Genomic DNA, 22832 nt, shown 5'->3' with positions numbered 1-22832 from the left:
TGCTGACCGTGGTTCCTGCATAGAAAACTAACGTTAAGATTTGCATGTAAAGGCGCTATTTTTTAATTAGCAAAATAACTATTCTTTATGTCAGTAAATCTTTTTAATGATTCTAATTACCCGTTACAGTTACAATGATTGTAAATCTAGAAAAGTAGGGGTAATATGGACCTCAGGAAGTGATCTAGCTCTAAACCATCCTAGACAATTGTTTGTCTAAACTACTCTTAAAAACTACCAAGGCTGGAGAATCCACAGGCTCTCTAGGTGATTTGTTTTACTGCTTACCCATACTTGTAGTGAGAAAGTTCTTCCTAATATCCAACCTAAATTTCCCTTGCTGCAGCTTATAACCTTTGCTTCTTGTCCTGTCCCCTGTGCCCACCATCCTCCTTTTAAACTTCACATACTAGAAGACTGTTATCAAGCTCTCTCCACTCACACTCACACTCTTATCGTCTCCAGACTGAATGATGACAGTTCTTCCAACCTCTCCTCATAAGTCATGTTTTCCAGACCAGACCTCTAATGATTTTTGTTGTCCTCTGCTGAACTCTTATTTGTCCACATCTTTCTTGAAGTGTAGTGCCCAAAATTGGACATAGCACTGCAGGTGAGGCCTCAGCATTGCTGAATAGCATGGAAGAATCAATTCCCTTGACTTGCAAATGGTGCTGCTATTAATACTATGCTATTAACTCCAAGAAGGATGTGGACGGATTGGAAAGAGTCCAGCGAAGAGCAACCACAATTATTGGAAGTCTGGAAAACATGACTTATGAGAAGAGGCTGAAAGAGCTAGGGTTATTTAGTCTGGAGAAGAGAAGACCAAAATGAGAGTTGGGATACCTGAAGGGTGATTTGTAGAGAGGGTAGAGATGAGATTTTCTCTGTGGCTGATTGACCTCAAGCTGCAGCAGAGAAAAGTTAAGTAGGAGATTTGGAGGAATTTTCTGACTACAAGGGTGGGCAAGCATTGCACCAGGCTGCCTAGAGAATCGGGGAATCTGCACTTGGAAACTGTGGGGGAGAGTATGGAGGAGGCCATGTGGTGTGTGGTTCAGAGGGAGCATGGGGGGAATGGACAAAGTGTATGGGGAGGGGAGCACATGAGATCTGCATGGTGCCTGGGAGAGGAGTGTGGAGAGAACACGTGGGGTGGGTTGTGGGGGATGTGGGGAGACTGCATGGGTGAGGGGGTCAATAAAGGAAGATTACATGGTGTTGGGGTGAGCATGGGGTAGATTGCACAGCACGGCCTGTGCAGGTTGTGCGGTGAGGAGTGTGAGCTCAGGAAGGATCGTGTGGTGCAGCTGAGGGGGTGGGGAGGAAGCATGATGGGGGCTGTGTAGAGGCAGGGAAGCTGCTGCAGCTCTAGCTCTGGCCCTGACCGGAAGCTTCTGTCCTTTTGCTGTGTACCTGTAAACCTTTTCTATCCCTTTTACTTTGTCTCCTTCTTGCTCCTTGAAAGTAGGGACAAATGACACTGTTTATTCTACTTCAGAGTAAAAGTGTAAGGGACATGGGGCATAGAGCTTTCCACAGATGTAACTCGCTCCACTCTGGGGGAAAGGTGCTTCTTGGAAAGTGAGGAAGTTGATGGACTTGACCCCAGTGTAGCTTCTAGTCAGTAGCTCTAGTCAGCTCCATCCTGTGGAGCCCTTTGCTCAGTGCCAACTATGGCAACTATTTCTGGCTCCTCTGCCCCCTAATGGTGATGGGCTTTAATGGCACCGACTGGAGACCGCTGTCTTCAGAGAACTGGTCATGTGCCTGCTCTGGATACTTGTGTAATTTTAGTAGGGAGTAAAATCTAAGGTGAATTGACCCAGGGTTAGTGTCATGTGTCCCCATTCTGGATCTCTGATATGGTAAGAACATAGGGAACAGGAGGAAAATAAATGGGAGTGTGGGGCCATTACTCAACAACTCAAGAGACCTGGTTACTGGCACTCAGGAGAAAGCTGAACACCTGAATGACTGCCTCGCTTCGGTCTTTCACTGGACCTAGGGGAAAACCACGCCAGATAGCAAAGCTGAACACCTGAATGACTGCCTCGCTTCAGTCTTTCATCGGACCTAGGGGAAAACCACGCCAGATAGCGTAGAGGATGAGCACGGTACAAGCTGAACACCTGAATGACTGCCTCGCTTCAGTCTTTCATCGGACCTAGGGGAAAACCACGCCAGATAGCGTAGAGGATGAGCACGGTACGAATAATCACCTTCCTACTATTGCCATAGAATTGATGTATGACCAATTAATAACATTAGACTTATACAAGTCAGCAGGACTGGATGTTCTTCATCCGAGAATACTGAAGGAGCTGGCCGAAGTCATTGTGGAGCCCCTAGAAAAACTCCTTTCATAACTCATGGCACTCTGGAGAAGTCCCTGAGGACTAGAAAAGGGCCAATGTTGTGCCCATCCACAAGAAGGGCAGGAGGGAGGACCCGGGTAACTATAGGCCAGTCAGCCGAACTTCCATCCTAGGGAAAATCATACAAAAGTTCATCAAGGACTTTGCAATAAGCTTGCAGAAGGTAAGATCTGAATGACAGCCAGCATGGCTTTGTTGCGGGCAGGCCTTGCCTTACCAACCTCATCTGCTTCTATGACCAGGTAACTCGCCATCTGGACATGAGAAAGCAGGTTGACATTATATACCTAGACTTCCAAAAGGCCTTTGATCTAGTATTCCACAATGTCTTTGTGAGAAAATTGGAGGATTGTGGGCTTAACTCTGAGACAGTCAAGTGGATGAGAAACTGGCTGCAGGATAGGACCCAGAGAATTGTAGTGAATGGATTTGTGTCATTCTGGTGAGAAGTGGGCAGCGGTATCCCGCAGGTGTCAGTGCTTGGTCCAGTACTTTTCAACATCTTTATTACCAATTTGGATGTGGGGTTGAAGAGTTCACTGGCCAAGTTTGCGGCTGACACCCAAGTTGTGGGGTAGCACGGTGGTGCTTGAAGATAGGCTACAGGTGGACCTAGACCAGCTAGCAAGTTGGGTGGATGGGAACCTGCTGAAGTTCAACGTTGAGAAATGTAAAGTGCTCCATCTCGGGACGAGCAACCCCCAACACACCTGCAGCCTTGGCGGCACCAAATTGACCAGCACCACCAATGAAAGGGACCTGGGGGTAATAATAGATCACAGTATGAATATGAGCCAGCAGTGCGATGCTGTAGCCAGTAGGGCAAATAATACTGTGGCATGCATCAATCGATGCATCTCCAGCAAAACCAAGGAGGTGATTCTTCTGCTTTACTCAGCACTGGTGAGACCGCAGCTAGAGTACTGTGTCCAGTTCTGGGCACCACACTTTAACAAGGATGTGGATAAGCTTGAGAGAGTCAAAGAAGAGCTACTCATATGATCAGAGTCTGAAAAGGCAAGCCATATGAGGAAAGGCTGAGGGATCTGGGACTCTTCTGCCTGAGGAAAAGAAGGCTGAGAGGGGACCTGGTAGCAGATTATCGCTACACTACAGGAGTACATCAAGTGCTTAGTGAACAACTGTTCACCAGGGCACCCGAGGGGAAAACCAGGAGTAATGGCCACAAACTCCTGGACGATCGATTCAGGCTCAACGTTAGGAAAAACTTCTTTACAATCAGGGTGTCCAGACTGTGGAATAAGCTCCCTCCAGAGGTGGTGCAATCGCCTACCCTGGAAATCTTCAAGAGGAGACTAGACATTCTCTTTACTGGGGTCACCTGACCCCCAGTTGTCTTTCCTGCTTGGTGCAGGGGGCTGGACCCAATGATCTTCCGAGGTCCCTTCTGGCCTTACAATCTATGAATCTATGAACCTATGAACTTTTCTTTTATCAGCATTTTAAAAATTCTTTAACATATTAAGAAAAAACTATGTAATTTCTTCCACTTCTCAAGTGTCAGATTGTAAATCTATTCTCTAAATAGATCTACAATGTTCCTTACTAAGATCAGTTTATCATTTGGAAAATAGCTAAGCATTCATACCTAGAGAAGGCAAATACTTGGGGTAGGACTATTTGCATTCTTGAACCTTGAAAGATTTTTGTAGTCTGTCTAGATCGAACTCAACAAATAGGTCTTTCATTAGGCTATGGTAAACACGCCAAAGACTCAGCATTTTTGTTTCATATGCATCCTGTAAAATTCCTTTTTAAGTAGGCCTGCCAAATCTACAGAAGGGTAAAAGTGGACAAACAAATGCCTTCGAGTGAAAGTTCTGAAACATGGTATCCTGATTCTGGCTTCACTACTCCATTGTTTTGCATTATTTTATCCTCCTTAGAGATACAACTTTCCATAACAATTTTAACTATCCTTCAACTCTCCAGTGTAGGGACAGCTTGTGGTAGGTATATATATAATTTAATATCTATGAAATCAAACTCATAATATATTGTGTACTACACTCTTTGTTATGGTTGAAGTTCTTTGATAGCAGGAAGTAATTGATCTCCATTCAGCAAGCTACTTAAGTGTGTGCCTAAATTTAAGTGCAAAAATAGCCCCATTGAAATCTTTTATGGGGATGAGACTTTTAAAAAAAACGTTAAAGGTAGAGGCATAGTTCTAATAAATCTTAAAAATAAATCTGAATCTAATAAAAAAGCCCCCCCCCCCCCCAAAAAAAACCAAAACAAAACAAAACAAAAAAACATGTTTTTGCTTAAAACTTATCAGCTTTCATGGTCTGTGCGGTCATAACCTTATAAACAAAATTCATTATGTCTTTTTTCCCATCCAGTTACTGGGGGCTTGTTCACTCTTTTCAATCAATTTATGTGTTCTAAATTTGGTTTTATTAAACCAGATGAACACCTTGCTGGGATCGTTTGACCCCAGTACTCTTTCCTGCCATGGCAGGGGGTCGGACTTGATGATCTGCTCAGGTCCCTTTCGACCCTACCAACTATGAAACTATGAAATAGCTGTGCTGTTTAGTGAATGTCCAGTTTTATCAGAAAATTAAACAAAATCCGGTTTGTGGCATAACACAGTTATTAAGGTAGAGCGTTTGATATTTGTTCACTGGTACTAAACCTAAAATTTCTGGTTTGCAACCAAAGAACCTGCATTTCAGAAATCATAAAAATGTGATCACATTTTTTATTTAAAGGATGAAAGAATCATGACTGTTATGAAATGTACAGCTGTGCACCAATTAGACTAGAATGAATGTGATTGATACCTTGTAAAGAGTTCATGAATGCAGTTGAGTGCCAAATAAATGTTCTTCAGTCAGTTGTATCTCCTGTCAACTGTACGTTGGTACATGTTTCTGCAATTCCATTTCTTTCTTTTGTTTGAAGTTCTATAAAGAGTTCTTCTCTTTTTGATTAGGAAATCTCTTGCTATATATGGGAACTAAAAAAATACATTTCTAAATTCTCTTATGTTAACAAAGCCCTTTAAAACTCATTCTCTATGGACTGTGGTAATTTTTTTAACCAATTCAGAGGTTGTGGTGGTGGGGAGTCACATCTCAGGAATGTGCATCTGCTACAACTATTACCTTGGCATGCTCCAGCAGCTATATAAGTAAGGAAAATCTCTTTAAATGAAACCCTGGGTGAAGCAGGACTGAAGTAGCAATAGGTTTGCTACATTTGTATTGCTACAGGTGTGCTTAGAAGTTAGTTATGGTTGTTTGGGAGTGATGTAGCCGTGGTGGTCCAGGATTGATGCTAGAAGCTAGGGGTTTTGTGGATGGTGTCTTTACTGCATGGTTGGGATTAAGTTAGGCAAGCTTTTGAATGCAAGGCAGTCTTCATAAGGTCTTACCAGGTTAGTTACATCATACAAGTTACCAATGAATTACGTTTTCAATACCACACTGGGTTTAGTCCCAATTAGTTCAGTTTGGTGTTCTTCTGTATTGTGAGTGAATCTGTACCTTTTGGTTGTAGGTAGCTAATTATTAAAATAAACAGATAACTGCATGTAAACTGCTGCTCTGTATTAAAGATATTGTTTAGATACAGAGTATCAGCATTAAAGCTCCTCAGCTTGATTCTGTACCCTTGTTGTACAGTATTCTACATCATTAGCTACCTTTTATAGTTCCCTTTCAGTCTTAGGAATATGAAAACTCATTCAGCCACCCTTTATCCATCTGTTTGCTCTTTTATTGCTTCTTTTTGTGGGGGGTTTATAGTGCCCTTCAGAGTTATGCACTAGTTTTATACTTTAGTAGAATTTTGCATGATTTAAAGCAAGGCTGTTGCACATTAAACAGGCTGCATCAGGATGAGCAGTGCATCCCCTGGCTCACGTGCCATGCAGGTGCCTCTCTCCTACACCATGCTGTACATGTGCCCCCCATCCTCCTACACTGCATTCAGCTCAGTCCCCTCTCAGCTCCCTGGCCCTCCCCCTAAGCTCCCAGGGCCACAGGTTGGGTTACGTAAAAAATACTGGGTACTGCACCACTCCTTAGGGCAGGGGTGAGCAAAATGCGGCCCGACAGGCCTTTCTATCTGGCCCCCAGGGCCCCTAAAAAACGTAGAAAATTAATATTTGTCTGCCCCTGGCTGCCTGTCATGCAGCTCTTGGGGAGAGCAAATTAACCTCTCGGGGGCTGCAAATTAACAGCCTGGAGGCTACAAATTAACCCCCTTGGGCTGCAGGTGGCCTGTGGGCTGCCACTTGGACAGCCCTGATTTATGGAAAGGAAAGACTTTTGAGGTCTCTGTATCTTCCGTGTAAGAGAGGTCCCAAGCCTGCTTTTCATTCAGAAGGTTGTCTGTCTATCCCAACCATGCAGTTAGTCAGGTAGAAGATATCACCCACAACGGTCCTTGCTTCTTACATATAACTATTTTTAACAGTGAATGATGTAATGCTGTGCATGTACTTTATTTGGCTATGTGAAAGAAGACTGGTTTTTACAGCTGTTATCTGGATTTTTATGACAGGGCCGTTGTTCGTTACAATGACCAAAACCCATGTGATAGCAGCTTCAAAAGAAGCTTTTTACATCTGGCAATATCGTGTGGCCAAGAAGCTCACAGCAATGGAAATTAATCAGGTGGCTCGGACTAGAAAAGAAGGCAGAGAAAGGTTTGTCTTCAGGCTTTGTCGTTTTCTTTTGCTTTATCCAGTATGACAGTGAATTCACCTCTCTCTTCATAGTTGCTTGAAATAGCTGCTCTGCCACCTTTCATTTTTATTAATTTAAATTGGCTTATTCACCAGTCAGTCTGAATATACATCCAGGAATAGCTCTTTTATGATAAAATGTGTTATTATCTAAACCTTTCTTAGAATGGAGCTTGTTCACACACTCCTACCTCGGTGACTTCCTGTTTAGTGTTTCCCTTTGGTAGCTTCCTTTTTTTCTTGCCACTGGCAGAGCTTCATATTTTTCCCACTTTTTTCACCTCTGTAAACTCTGTCCTTAGACACATTCTTCCATTTCTGTGACTTTTAACTTCTGTTGCCATTTTGATGACTCCTAGGGCTACTTTTCCAACCCTGACTTGTCCCTTCTAAGCAGGCCCATGTCTCAGACTATCTTTGACCTCTTAAGTTGTATATGGCTTGCTACCATAAAATTATAGACTTATAGAAAAATGTGGCTGAAAGAGACTTTGGAAGGTCATCTAATCACCCCTGTGCTCAAGGCAGGATCGTCCTTGATTAAATCATCCCACTCAGCTCAGACCCAACAAAAGATGCACTCGCTGCATCTTTCCTCCAAAAGGCTTTCTTCTCACTCTTGTCTGTAGCAGTGGCAGTGATACCATTACTCTCCAAAGAGTTGTGATCTGAGCATGATTTTATTTGTAACTACTATGTCCGCTTTCCACACAGGTGCTATCTCAAAATCCACCAGGTTCTCTCTGTTCCCACATTTCCTTGTTCATGTGTGGCACTGTGTCTGATTACTGTATTTACTTAAATACCACACTTGCCTTTTCCCCAAAAATTAGCCTTCCAAAACTGAGAAGTGGGGTGTATGTCTTACGTGGGGAAGCTGATTTTATATAATTTACTTGGGCGCTAATACATGTGCAGCGAGGCTGTTGGAGCAGACTCGATCAATTGAGTCTGCTGGAGTGTGGTGATTATTATGATCCAACAGACTCCAGCATCATGTGTTTTAGTGTCCTTGCACTGAAAAATGGTGGCGGGGGCACTTTAACTAAAGCTTGTTCAACGAGCTTTAGTTAAAGCACCGCCGCTGCCATTTTTCAGCACAGAGATGATGATACACGTGATGGTCTTTAATTAGAGCAGCTCCAAAAGCCACTCTAATTAAAGTGTCCCCTCCCCACTCCTGGAGCACGTGTATAAATACCTCCTGATTCCTGCTAATTGTTCTTAACTCCTCTCGCCTTCTTAATGGTCTTGACAGTCTGCAAATCAAGCTAGTTCTTCCTTTGCAATTTTGCTGTCTTCTAGCTACTCTTCTTCTATTTCACAGCCCCGAATACTGATTTTAGCTCTTTTCAAAATCCTAGTTCTGCCTATGGTGTCCAGTCTTTAATAGCACAGTTTCAGCTTTTGGCTCAGCAGCCAAGAACTGTTGATATGTCATATAGGAAAGGGTTAAAACTAGTTTTTCCCCGAACAGGGAAGGGAGGGTGAGTGAGCTGAAGGTTAGGCTGTGTCCCTGCTCTATGCAGCCATAACTGTGGAAAAATGTTTTCTTCTTCATTTATGGCTTTCCAAAAATGACCTGTGTGTCTTATTTGTGGCATGTGGAAACATATGGTATTTATTTGTGTTATCATAGTACCTAGTGCTTCTGCTCATGGCTCATGATTCCTTTGGGCTAGGCGTTGTACAAAAACAGAACACATGGATTGTTTTTGCCCCAAAGACCAGTTCAAGGTTATGTCTACAGTGCTATGGAAACTGTCCCTTCCCTGCTGCACATGCAGCTCTGCCAGTAGATGGAATTTTCCTGCCACCACCAGAGCTACACATGGCAGACAAGTGAAAAAATGCACTCTGTTGCCATAAAACCACATTTTGCTGGCAGGGTGATGTCCATACTTGGAGTTTTGCCAGCAGAGCAACATTGGACTTTTGGGGGTAATCCTAGCCAATATATTATGGCTGGCAGAGCTAAGATGCAACAGATGAAGATGGGATCACCAGGAAACAAGCCAGTATTGGTCTTCATGATAGGTCTCATGATTGCCAAGGGGGAGAGTTGTGAGGATGCTTCTGAAAGGAGATAATGCCCTAGTTTTGTGAATAAAGCATGAAGGCGATGAAAAGGAAACATGGGTGATGGATGCCAATGTCCAAGTGTGAATCAATCTCTTGCTACTGGATGAGGGAGGATAGGAATGTAGGAATGGCTTGTGAAGGGTATTGAAAGTGAAGACTAGTACCTAGCTCGTTTTTGATACAGCGAAGACTAACTTTACTTTGAACTGATTTAAAAGAACCCTTTCAAAGCTTAAAAACAGTCTTTCAGAAATTTGGCCAAATTGAAGTAATTTTTTTCAGACTTGAAGCTCTGTTTTTCACTTAAATTGATCCCTTTTACTTTTGGCAAACTTCAGGATCTATCACATTGATGACACTCCTTCAGGAGCAGCAGATGGGGTACTTGATTACAGCAAAGCCATTCATGTAAGTACCACTTTTAACCAGTATGTTATACTGTCATTGTTTGCTTGAAAGAGAGCCTAGTGCTTCTCTGTTGTATTTGATGTGTATTAGAATAAACCAAGCTATTAAATAGCAATTTTTTCATTCCCATTTCATATATGTTGTTTTGCCCTCTCCTGTTCTTACACACCATTTTTCTTATACATGCATAGAGTTTTGTAAACGAGTGCATTATCCTTTTCACAGAACTTCAGAGTTGGATACTTACCTCCAGGAGGGAGATATAGTTTGAACAGGATCCCTGTACAGGGAACTGGGGAGAGGTAGGCACCTCCAAAAGGGGGTCAAAAAGTCTGGAGAAATCTAGAGGTAACCAATAGAAAATGCCAAGAACAGAAGTATGTCTGAACTCCTGCTACTCTTAGGAGCTTAGATGCCTGACTCAGGGCTGCGCATTAGGACCTTCCATTTACTTAGAACCATTCATTCTGGATCCTGCTTTTGAGGTATGATGCCTAACTGACTCATGGTGGTGCTGGTGCCTCTTGCGTGGTAGCTTAGTGGATAAAGGACTTGCTTAGGCTGTAGGAGAGCCTGGTCCTTCAGTCCCTCAAGTCAAGACTATGTATTCATTTTATAAGTTTCATGGTTAAAAAAGAGAGAACCGTAAGAATAGGGACCAGATCTCAGGCTTCACCTCATCTGTTGAGTGCCCTAATTACAAGGTCACACAGACAGGCTCCCTCTTGTTTGTTGGTCTCATGGCTCTTCCATTGGCTGCTCAGTGGTCCCACTTCAATAGGAGGGGTTGAAGGGTGCGTCCATGCTGGTGACTGGTGGATGAGGATACACTCCTGAAAAGTGGGAGATTCGGGTTTGAATTTCCCCAGGCAGTGTGAGGCTAGAAGCCAGGTCTCCCACTTCCTGTGCTCTAGCCTGGTTCTTATGCAGAGATTTGGGCTGGTGTTAATGCCATCAGGAAAAAATTAGCCATGCTTGGAGCTCTGCCATGGACCTACCTAGCACCAACCTGGATTGCCATTGAACTTAGGTGGAGTTGTGGGTCTCAGTGATCAAACTGGATTGCCTCTAAGGCTTTGAACAGACATGCATTTGTAGTGCTACAAGTACCTCAGAGCAATGAACATAGCTAGGAGGGAAGTGGGGGTAGGACAGGACATATGTTCACAGTCTCCTGGCTGGAGCACTACTAAGTTGTCACAATGGCATGCTTTCCAGCCAGGAGGTTGCTCCTTTTGCCCCAACCCAAGGGGAGCCTGTCAATGAGTCTGATCACTCACCTCTGGCCCTCTGCCCTGCTGGGGAGGGGGCCCACCAGGCAGGCTATCAGTGACCAGTGGGAGAGCGTGCTGCTTCACCAGGCTTCAGAATAACAGCAGTATCCCTGACAGCTGGGCATAGCACCCATGGTTCTTGCAGCGGTGGTGATGCCAGCAGCAGCAATCCTTGCCACCTCCCTCCCTGCCATGGTCCCTTTTTGACAGCACTGCTGTTCCCAGTCAGCTTGTCCTGCTCCATTACCACTTGTCTCCTTTCCCTGTATTATGGGATGCCTGGGGACTAAGAGACTTCCAGTAGTGTTGTTATATTTGGTTTACAAAACAGTGCTGTTTCAGTCAGGAACATTTTTGTAGTATTTCTGCCATTTTTAACATGCTGGGGCATATTCATCTGTCCCCTTGATTTCTGTAGTGCTTCAAAGGCATTTGTAATAATGCAGATATAACATCTGCCCACAGTCTAAGTGTTCACAGAAGTTCAAATCTAGGCAACATGTGAACTTTTTGATCCAGAGTGGAGGTGCCATCTGAATTTAGTCACATATTGAGTTTTGTGGCTTGTTTCACTTTTTGGAATTTAGGGACTTCAGTTACACATGAGTGCCCATTGAGGTGCCTACAGAACTAATCTGGATCTGATCCACAGCCTCCATACGAGAGAAATTTAATAAAAGCAAGAAAACAAGGTGTGAGTGACCATTATTTTTAAAAATAGTTGATAGCCCCTCTTATTGCTCTATTGAGATAAAAACAAGATTAAACTGAACCAGGAGCTCTTTCTTATCTCAGCCTTCCATGCTCACTTTTGTTACTTTGATATTCTGTTGAAAACTAGGGCCTTGTAGACTTTCCATGTCTTCATGTTGTTTTACTTGTCCTATGAAGCATCTCTCACATTTGCATTAAGCAGTCTGCTTACTGTTTCCCACTGTTTGATAGCCTCTTCCCTGGTCAGCAGAAATCTGTAGATGCTTGTGGTGCCTAAGGTTTGTGTATTTATTGTTGACATATTTTATTTCTCTATTGTCAATCCCCAACTGTTGGAGGAGTTAACCTCTGGCTTAGAGTGCAAGAGGCAGAAGGCATAAAAGGGAGCAAGTGAAGTCCAATGCGCAGATATATTTGAAATTAACAATAACAAACTAACAGATTTATCTTTATTGAAGCACATTTCAAAAACTTTAAACTAATGACAGCATCTCTGTGATTGAACCTTTCCTCAGTGGCAAAAATGCAAGCCCATTCCAAGTTTTGCATCTCCTGGTTTGAAGTTTACTGTATTTATGGTCTGCTACTATTTTTGGACACTAAACTGCTTTTAAAACTAGTGTTCTGATAGTGCGTATATGATTTTAGGGAACAAGGGATCCAATTTCAGCAATAACAGCATCTGATAAAACACTCATTGTGGTAAGTAACAGTTTATGTAATTTGTGATTGTCTGCTCATGGGCAGTGTAAGTCAAAAGAACTTTCCATGTGGATTTACGTAACTGTTCACATTTGAAGGAGTGAAAGGCTTGAATCCTTGTTGCAGGGGTTGGCTACGTAAGGCCTGCGGCCAGGATCCAGGCCTTGAAGATATTTGAATCAACATGGGAAACTGGTGCTGTGCTGCTGTCCCCCCTACAGCACTGTCCTCCACTGACGAGCCTGCTACTCTGCAGCATCTGTGCTTCCTTCACTGCTGAGAAGTCAGATTAGTGCAGGCAGCTGGCTGCTGGGAAGAGGTAGAGACTTCCATCCTGCAGCCACAGCTAGGTCTATGGCCGTCTCGGGCAAAAAACCCTTGCCTTATTGCACTAGTGTAGAAGGCAGGGTATTTGCATCTTACAGACTAACCAAAGTAGGTCGGTCGGTCTGTCTGTCTGTCTCTCTCCAAAGTAGAGGTGTATATACTTTGGTTAATTTATAACAGGGGTGTCCGACATGTAGCCCATGGGGGCAGATCCTGCCCATGAACCATCTAATCTGGTCTGTGGGATTAGTTCTGGCCCCACATGCTGCATGGGGCATGTGGGCTGGACCTGGGCACATACTGCAAGCAGCATAGGGTTGATCTGGGCACTGTATGCAGCCCATGCCCCTTTACCCCCATCAGGGTTGGCTGGTTCAGCATATGGCACAAGGGGCTCGACGGCCTGTTCATGTTGCATGTGGCACAGGGGGCCAGCACGGGTAATGCACTCCATATGGTGCCCCACCGACAGCTCTACGTGCTGGCTTTGGGTCCAGCAGGGTGCTACATGGAGCATGCACCCCATGCTGGCTCCCTTGTGCTACATGCAGCGTGCACACCATGAACCAGCCCTGGGGCTTGTGTGTAATGCCCCGGGGGCTGGCATGGCATGTGTGCCGCCTGTGGCACATGGGCTGAACCCAGCACTGCATGTATCACAGGGTCTAGGGTGTCAGTAGTGTGCAGTTTCAGACTTAACTCCCATGCAGCCTGTAATACTAGCACCAGCCCACATGTTGTAGGCAGCATACTCTCTGTGCCAGCCCCAGGGGCTGGTGAATGTGGTGAATGGCAAGGAGTCTGTGCTGGTCTGACCTGCATACTGGCTCAGGTGGGGCCAGATGAGTTTGCCCCTGGTTTGTAAGGTGCAAATCTACCCTGCCTTCTACTTGACTTCAGGTTAATATGGCTAACTACATCTTAGTTACTGCCATAATCACATTGATATATATTGAAACAATGTATAAAGAGACCAAGATCTATCTTCAACTTTATAAACCTAGTTTTTGCATCAGAAATGAAAGTATTACTTGGCTCTCATCTTAGAATATTTACCAACACTTGATGCATTCTGAGTACAGTTAAACACATGCAAATATGAACTGACCCTGAACACACTTTTTTCATATGCATGATCTATTTTATTCTGTGTTTTATGCTTTACAGTAAGCATGTCTTCTCCCTCGGGTACCAGCTGTGCTTCAGGTTTGTTTGTACAGGGATGATGTTCTCAGCAGATTTATTGCCAAAAGCAATGAGTGTCTGCATTGCAATAAAATTGTGTATATAATATTATGGTTTATTTACACATTCAGAGGCTGGACAATGTGGTAATGCTTTGGCTTTTTGAAAAAAAAAAAAGCCTTTTAAGTTCAGAGTTACCATTTTATTTAGTGTCGGAAGGTATAACATAAATAAAACAGTGTCTTTAAGGAGTATGGCTTCATTCACCGTAGTTGCTAGGTGTTTTTCAGGAGTATGGCTTCATTCACCGTAGTTGCTAGGGGTTTTTGTTTTATTATGACAATCAGCCTTTTGTAATAAGGAGCCTGTCATATTATGCTCTCCATTTCTTGTCATCCATTTTACAAGAAGTATGTAAAGGACAGTCCAGTATTATACTGCTTGCCAAAGTAAATGGATTAAGATAAAGGTGGGGGAGAAGATCATAGGCTAGTGGGGCTATTATTTGTTGTGTTGTTTCTTGCACTTGTGAGTTGGTTGTAAAATGGATCTCAGGATGTCTCTTCCAAACCTTAAATCCTTGGAGTATTAACTATTTAGCTATTTAAGTATTAACTATTTACATGAGATGATAGCATCATATATGACTGTAGGCCATTTATATTTTATTCTACATTACTGTGGAGAGAAGTGATAGTATCATTTTACTATTTAAGTTTCAACCTCAAGCATGACTGTACAAGACAAACTTCACGACAGTCTCTGCAGTAGTCCCTGCCTGGTGGCTTTCCAGCCCAGAAGGACAGATATAAGAAAAGAGAGCCAAACAAGAAAGGATTGTTCTAGATTCTTAATTTGGCAATTTTTGTATCGTTTCCTTTTATGGCTCCCACAAAATAAGTAGGCCTGTTGAAGGTATTTGGACAAGGAAAGTAGGGAAGTCCAGCAAAGTAGGATTGGGAATTTGTTCTATTTATGAAACTTGGAATGTGAGAGAGATCTGTAAAGGGCAGCCAGGCTGGTAATGTCAGTATATTGGTAGAATGCATAGAATAATTAGAAACAGATTAGAGACAAAGATCTTCAGTTATATGAATTATTACATGGCAAATGGGAAATGAGAAGAAATTTAAGTGGTCGTATCCAGTATAGAGATCATTTTGCTTGGTTTTGTCAGATATAAGTGGAAGGAAGCCTTATAGCTGTCAACTTGTAGGGTGGGGGTTGAAGAGAAGGTAGCTACAGTGGTTTGTATTGTAGAGAGGTACTTTGCCACATTAGTCTGACATCATAAAGAAGGCAGGGTAGATTTGCACCTTATAGACTAACCAAATCAGAGCTGCATAAGCTTTTGCAAGCAGTGGCTTACTTTATCAGGTGCTATGAACAGTCTGTAGGAATTAAAACTTTATACAGAAAGCCGTGATTAGAAAGGGTGCAAAGGGTAGAATGCAAACATCGTGTAGCCCTCAAGGCTGAAATGAAAAGTTTGATTTCTTTAAAAGAGAATAGTTGGCCTTAGACTCGGTAAATGGGATAAAGTAAGAGATGAAAATGAGATTATGATGCAGGACTGAGAAAAGTATGATGGCATCAATACACAGAAGTGGTTTGGGAAGAAAAATCAGGACCATAGTTTTGGTTATGCCAAGCTTGAGTTTAGAAATAAGCATGTGGGATTGGGCAGAGGGATAAACAATAGGTGGAAGAAAGTAGAGATGTGGTTCTTTTAGCCTAGTGATCTTAAGGAAACCAGAAAAAAGTAGGAGTAGTGATTCTTTTAAACAGATTGATAAAAAAACTCTCTTGTTTGAAAATTGCTACTCAGAGGTTTTTTTAATGCTGTAATACAGTTCCTCTTATTTCTTCTGGATTGGTCTTCATCCAACAAATCTTTAGTTTAGGACAACATATAAAGAAAACATATTAAACAGTTTAATAATAGGAAACTATCTTTAATAAACAAAAACTACCTTTTCCTAGGGCCGTGAATCTGGCACCATTCAGAGATATAGTCTTCCAAATGTTGGACTAATTCAAAAGTATACCCTGAACTGTCGGGCATATCAGCTTTCTTTGAACTGCAACTCTAGGTAAGTTCCGGATCAGCAATCTGACTTTGAGACAATATTCTAATTAATTATAAGGGGTTGCTTGTGATTTATGGGGATATATCTGGGTGAGCGCTCTCTCTTGTGAAATTATCCATCCATCAGATTTCCTGTTTGATTTAAACCTTTACCCCCACCGGCTAGATGGGCAGTGCCCTGTCTGTTCACAGGCCAGATCTGGCCGGTGGTCCCAATATGGCACCTGGGGCAGGTGTAGTGGGCACCATTAAGCCACATGCAGGGTCTCAGCCTGGCCTGCAGGGGAAGGGGGTATGGCTTGGCTCTGCAGGGGGAAAAGGAGCGTGGTCTGGCCCCAGCCCAGCTCCGTGGGAAGGGGGCATGGCCCAGTCCCAACCCAGCCCTGCTTTGAGGGCGGAAGGGGTGTGGCTCAGTCCCAATCCAGATGGAGGGGGTGTGGCCTAGCCCCAAGGGGGAGAAGGGGCACAGTCCAGCTCCAATCAGCCGTGCAGGGCTTGGGGTTTGGGATTTTGGCAGTGAGGAGGGTGGCTGTATTAATGGCCACTGCTCCCCCTCTGCCAGATTACCACCCCAGGGGGAACTTTGTGGACTGGATTCCAAGGCTGCGTGGGCTGCATTTGGCCTGTGGGACAGTGTTTGAGCATCCCTGGTTTAAACATTTGGTGCCTGAGGCTGCAGACAGACATTATATTTGTAGTGCTGTATATGTTCTTGTGGCACTACAGAAAGTGGATCTTCAGATATGCATGAAACCTGTAATGCTACAAAAATGGTGCAGGCACCACATATAACATCCAAACAGGCATATGCACCACTACAGCAGGGTTCTTCCTCCCCCAGTATCCCACAGTGCTCTGTTCTTTCCTGTCTCCTGCTCCCAAGGAGGTAGGCAGAACTCAGTGACAGCCCAGTGGGGAGCAGAGCTGCAGCCTAGCTGCTTGGTGGGGAAAAAGGGCAGGCTGTCAGTGACTGGGCTCACTAACTGGCTTCCCTCCCAGCTACATCCCTTGTAACATAATATTCCATACTTTCTTTCATACATGCACCTTGTTTTTGAAAAGCAGAATGAAGAAGAAACATATTTCTTTGTAGTAAGGAACTGAATGGCAGCAGCTAGGGAGGCAAGTCTGCTAATTGTTCTGCTCTCTCTGGATCTTTTGCAGCCTTAGTTTCAGTTTTGCCTGGTAAGCAACAGAAACTGCTCTTACCCTCCAATTTACAGCAGCTGTTTTTTGTTTTTTTAAAGAAAAAAAAAGGTGCTTGTATATATGAGAAAATACAGTGTTTTTTAGCATTTCAAAGTGCTGCTGTAGTCAGCCTTACATATAACCTTCCAGTGCTCCAAACACCTTCTGCAGGCAAACCTGCTCAAACTGGTTTGCCTAGGCCTTCCTTACTCCATTGTCTAAAGTTTGTTTCTGCTACAGTAGATTTATCAACAGACTGTTGTTTGGGAGGGTTGTAATGTAGGTCTGGCCGGAATAGGTGATTACATACTGATAGAGAGACAGTCATGATACAGTGGTTTCCATAGCAATAACTACTACACTTTATCATGCATTAGCAGGCGCATGACAAACAGGTCCAAGGAAGTGAAACCTCCCCTCTGTGTGGCATTGGTCAGGCTGCAGTTGGAATACTGCGTCCAGTTTTGGGTACCACACTTCAAGAGGGATGTGGACAACCTCAAGAGGGTCCAGAGGAGGGCCACTCGTATGGTCAGGGGCCTGCAGGCAAAACCCTGTGAGGAGAGATTGAGGGCCCTGGATCTCTTCAGCCTCTGCAAGAGATGGCTGAGAGGTGATCTTGTGGCTGCCTAAAAATTCATCAGGAGAGACAGCAAGGAATAGGAGATACTCTGTTTACCAGGGCACCCCCTTGGAGTAACTAGGAACAGTGGCCACAAACTGACAGAGAGCAGATTTAGTTTAGACATCAGGAAGAATTTATTTTCAGTAAGGGTTGCCAGAATCTGAAATGGCTTCCAAATGAGGTAGTGCTCTCCCCTACCTTGGGGGTCTTTAAGAGGAGGCTAGACATGCATCTGGCTGGGGTCATCTGACCCCATCGCTCTTTCCCACCCAGGACGGGGTCGGACTCGATGTGCTACGGTCCTTTCCAACCCAAACACCAATGAGTCTATAATTTCATAATATCTAGAAGGCATCCTTATTCAGGGAGTAACACACTGCCTGGGATTTAGGACTTAGTACCTGTGCCTTGTCATTGTCTCCCTTGAGACTGCACTAGTCACCTTAATTTCTCTGCATATTCATTTCCCCATCAGCAAAATAGGGATAATAATTTTTCCCTCCTCAAGCATATTAAAGTGCTGTATGTTATTAGTATTTTTTTTGAGTCTCTTCGCATGGATGCATACACATGGTTCCCAGCATTGTTTTTAGGAAGTAATTGCTTGATTTCACTGTACCCGATTAACACAATAGGTGCATTGACTTTCTAATTGTATTTTTAATATTATAGAACAAGATACAATCTGAAGTTCTGCATTTCAAACCTGTTTGTTTAACCTCTTAGCAGGAAACTTCATGTTATGTAGAACTCCTTGACTCTCTCAGAGAGAATTCTCTATTTTTATTAAGCTAACATACTACGGCAGAATCCTGTTGATCTCCACACCTGTTTAGAATAAAGCTCAGGAAAATGTGGTTATTATGATTTATCAAAAATAGCTTTCTATGATTTTCAGTTATGCAGACATATGTAGGGTTTTTTTACAATGGAATATTTAATTACTGTAACTAATGTTTATTATTAGATGTGCCAATAACATAATACAAAAATTATAGAAGCATTTTTATAAATACTGGAAATGAATTTAATTGAAGACTGATGCTAGTTTTAGGGCATAATATGAGGTCCATCCTTTTGGTGTAGGAGTCGAGGAGGATGTCTGCTTAGATTAAGATTCTGCAGTTTGCTCAGTTCTTCGTCTGAATCCCCCAAGATGCACTGAATGGGAATTGAACACATTTGAACCTTCAAGGGTCAAGCCTACTTGGGTTGATAAATGACTGCTCTTCCAAACTGTTTTCTTTCACAATCTGTGGTCTTGTTCTTTTTTTTTTTTCATATCAGTTTATATAATGGATAGCTCCACTGAAGTCAGTTGCTGGTGTTAAACTACAATGAAATCTCAATCAGGCATTTAGTTTATTTGATCTGTTGGTGAATAATTGAAAACCTACAGCTTTAAATAATAATAATCAGCTGTTCTTTTTCTCCTCCCAACCATGTTCCTTTAGTCGTCTTGCTATTATAGATCTTTCTGGTGTTTTGACTTTCTTCGACTTGGACACACGGGTAACAGACAGTTCAGGACAGCAAATTATAGGTGAACAACTGAAGCTGGAGCGCAAAGATGTCTGGGATATGAAATGGGCCAAAGATAATCCAGACTTGTTTGCAATGATGGAAAAAACAAGAATGTATGTATTCAGAAATTTGGATCCTGAGGTAGGTAAAAAAAAGAACATATAGTTACTTCATAATGTATCATAGTGTTTCATTCAATTGTTTTGGGATTCTGATCAAAGGGCTTACTCAGTTTGTTAAAATGAAGTTAGGCAGGTTGTTACCTACCTACCTGAATCTCAGGTCTGTATCTAGAAGACTCCAAAAATGTGCTTGCTTGTAAGTGTTGCTTATAGACAAATGAATGATAAATGTCCAGATATGCTAGAAAGATAAGTAAATATGGAAACTCTTTTTTATGTTTCTTATATAAGATTCCAAAAATGATGACGATAGTATTTATATTTTCTAAGAGGAATTTCTATTATTTTTAATTGAAGAATAATGATAAGACATATAAGCTCCACCTCTTAGTTCTCATTCATTGACATTTTTCTTATAAGCAAGATATTGAAAATATGTTTTTGCTATTTAACAGATTTTAAATGTGCACTTAGATGCTGACATTGCCTAGTGTTATTGGTCTGAGTGTTAGGCATGTCATTAAAATTTAAATGGGGGGAAGAGGAAACTGATTTATAATATATTTAAATATAATTGGATTTATGCAGAGTTGCTCATTATGTTTTAACCTTATTAACTTTAAGGAACCCATTCAAACATCTGGATATATTTGTAACTTTGAAGACTTAGAAATTAAATCTGTACTTTTGGATGAAATACTGAAGGTAAGGATAGCTTTTGTTTTTGGAAAATGTATGCATGTTCGGGCCCTGGCAGATGTTACAATTATGACATGGTTAACATGGTAATTGTGCCATAAATTGTAAAATACTACTTGTATTGGAAAATACTACATGTACTACCAGCTACAAAGATGTTCCATATAACGTGGAACACTTTTATAGCTGGTTTGAATCGCACCTTGAAATGGCACATGTGGCATGTGCCTGTCAGAGCAGAGTTTTCTCAAGTGACTCCAACTCTCAGCTGAGCATCTGGATCAGCACAAGGCAGTCCCAGGTCTTTAAAAACCCAGGGTATGGAAACCTGGGTTGGAAAGAGGCTCTCCAATATCAGTTCCCTGCCCCCTAGGCTTTTAAATCACTGTGCCTGAAGCCCAGCTAGACAACATTTCAAAGCCTGAGGTGCAGGGACCTGGGATCAGAGAGCGCCCTTCTGGAGATGCTCTTCCATCCCAGGTCCCGGTGCCTGGGGATTTTACATACCCATATGTGAGGGTTTAAAGGTACAGAGCAGGGGAAACCCATGGGGCTCCTTCAGGGCTGTCCTGCATAGGTTTAAATCTGCTGGTAGGTGTGGAGCCTTGGATCATGATCCCAGGCTCCATGCACACAGCAGAAAGCTGACTCAGGGATCTGTCCTCACTGTGACCTCCATGCACTGGCAGTCATAGTTTCATAGTAGCTAGGGCCAGGAGGGACTTGAACAGATCATCTAGCCTGACCCCCTGCCACAGGCAGGAATGAATGCTGGGTTCACAAGACCCCAAATGGGTGATCATCCAACCTCCTCTTGAATTTGCCCAAGGTAGGGGCGAGGACCACTTCCCTGGGAAGTTGGTTTCAGATTTTGGCCATCCTAACTGTAAAATATTGCCTTCTGATCTCCAGCCTAAACCTATTCTCCATCAGCTTATTACCACTGTTCCTCGTCACCCCAGGTGGCGCTGGGGAGAAAAGGGCTCTACCTATTTGCTGTTGATCTCCCCTGACGAGTTTGTAGGCAGCCACCAGGTCCCCCCTCAGCCTCCTCTTGCTGAGGCTGAACAGGTTCAGGTCCCTCAGTCTCTCCTCTTAGGGCCTGTCCTGCTGCCCTCTGACCAAGCAGGTGGCCCTCCTCTGAACCCTCTCCAGGCTGGCCACATCCCGTTTGAAGTGTGGCGCCCACTACTGAGCACAGTACTCCCAACTGCGACCTGACCAAAGTCTCATAGATGGGGAGGATCACCTCTCTGGACCAGCTTGAGATGCATCTTTGGATGCATGAAAAGTATGGCTGGCCTTGCTGGCTGTGGTCTGGCATTGGCAGCTCATGTTCATCTTGGAGTCAATAATGACTCCAAGATCCCGTGCCGCCTCTGTGCTTTCAAGAGGGGAGCTCCCCAGCCTGTGTGTGCGCTGTGGATTCCTTCTCCCAAGGTGTATTTGTCTACGTTGAACCCCATCCTGTTCTCATCTGCCCACTTTTGTAGTCTGTCTAAATCTAGTTGCAGTCTCTCTCTCCCTTCAAGTGTGACCACCTCGCCCCACATCTTAGTGTCATCAGCAAATTTGGACAGTGTGCTTTCCACCCCCTCGTCCAAGTCGTTGATGAAGATGTTAAACAGTGCGGGCCCGAGGACCGAGCCCTGGGGTACCCCACTGCTTACATCTCACCAGGTTGAGTACAACTCGTCCACCACTACTCTCTGGGTGCACCCCATCAGCCAATTTTTTACCCATCCAACTGTGTAGGCATCAATGCCGCAGTCACTTAATTTATTGATGAGGACGGGGTGAGAGACGGTGTCAAAGGCCTTCTTAAAGTCTAGAAGGACTACGTCCACGGCGACACCATCATCCAAGGATTTAATTACTTAGTCATAAAAGGCAATCAGGTTGGTCTGGCAGGACCTGCCTTTGATGAACCCATGCTGATTGCCCCGAGTGTGATCTCCCCTGCTGGCCCCCCACAGATGTGCTCCTTGATGATTCTCTCCAAGATCTTCCCGAGCACCGAGGTGAGGCTTACAGGCTTATAGTTACTTGGGTCCTCCTTCCTCCTCTTCTTGAAAATTGGGACCACATTAGCCAGTTTCCAGTCCCCTGGCACCTGGCCAGATGACCACGAATACTCATACAGCCAGGCCAAGGGCTCCACGATGACCCCTGCCAGCTTCCTCAACACCCTTGGGTAGAGGGCATCTGGACCTGCAGATTTTAAAACGTTTAGCCCTTCCAGAAGATCCCTAACTACATCTGCGCTGATTGAAGGCCTGACAGAGCTATCCCTGAGATTGTCCCTACCTCTGGTAGGAGGGATGTCCCAGTCCCTGTTCAAGAAAACAGAGGCAAAGACTGTTAAAAATATCAGCTTTCTTGTCTGGTGTAGCCACAAGATTACCATCTGACTGGGATCTCATCTCTTATCCCAACAGTTGCACATCTTGCCATGCATGTGTGGTATGGTAGGACACACGATTGTTGGGATCAGGGATCAGATTCTTTCATCAGTCCCATGGGGCGCCCATGCCTGCTACGGGACAGGGAAATCTGGGTGAGGGTGATCCCCTGCCCTCCATCGATGCTGACTTGGTGAAGGAACATCTTGAGAAGCTGGATACCTTCAAGTCAGCCGGCCCTGACAATCTTCACCCCAGGGTACTCAAGGAGCTGGCAAGCGTCATAGCCCAGCCTCTAGCACGGATCTTTGAAAACTCTTGGCACTCTGGTGTAGTGCCCGAAGACTGGAAGAAGGCCCATGTGGTGCCTATCTTCAAGAAAGGGAGGAA

The 22832-nt window shown here is 43.7% G+C and overlaps 1 protein-coding gene across 1 annotated transcript in view; it reads left to right on the top strand.

Moving 5' to 3' along the window:
* Nucleotides 1–22832, top strand: part of WDR35 (WD repeat domain 35) — a 70384-nt gene that overhangs the window by 25092 nt on the left and 22460 nt on the right. Inside the window, exons 13-18 of the mRNA XM_025212297.1 lie at nucleotides 6918–7062; nucleotides 9522–9591; nucleotides 12228–12281; nucleotides 15777–15886; nucleotides 19150–19360; nucleotides 19966–20046. Coding sequence (XP_025068082.1) covers nucleotides 6918–7062; nucleotides 9522–9591; nucleotides 12228–12281; nucleotides 15777–15886; nucleotides 19150–19360; nucleotides 19966–20046 — 671 coding nt within the window. The remainder of the gene's footprint in view (nucleotides 1–6917; nucleotides 7063–9521; nucleotides 9592–12227; nucleotides 12282–15776; nucleotides 15887–19149; nucleotides 19361–19965; nucleotides 20047–22832) is intronic.

This window comes from Alligator sinensis, unplaced genomic scaffold, assembly GCF_000455745.1.
Source record: "Alligator sinensis unplaced genomic scaffold, ASM45574v1 scaffold200_1, whole genome shotgun sequence".
NCBI classification, from domain to species: Eukaryota; Metazoa; Chordata; order Crocodylia; family Alligatoridae; genus Alligator; species Alligator sinensis.
This window is presented reverse-complemented; position numbering and strand designations above follow the sequence as displayed.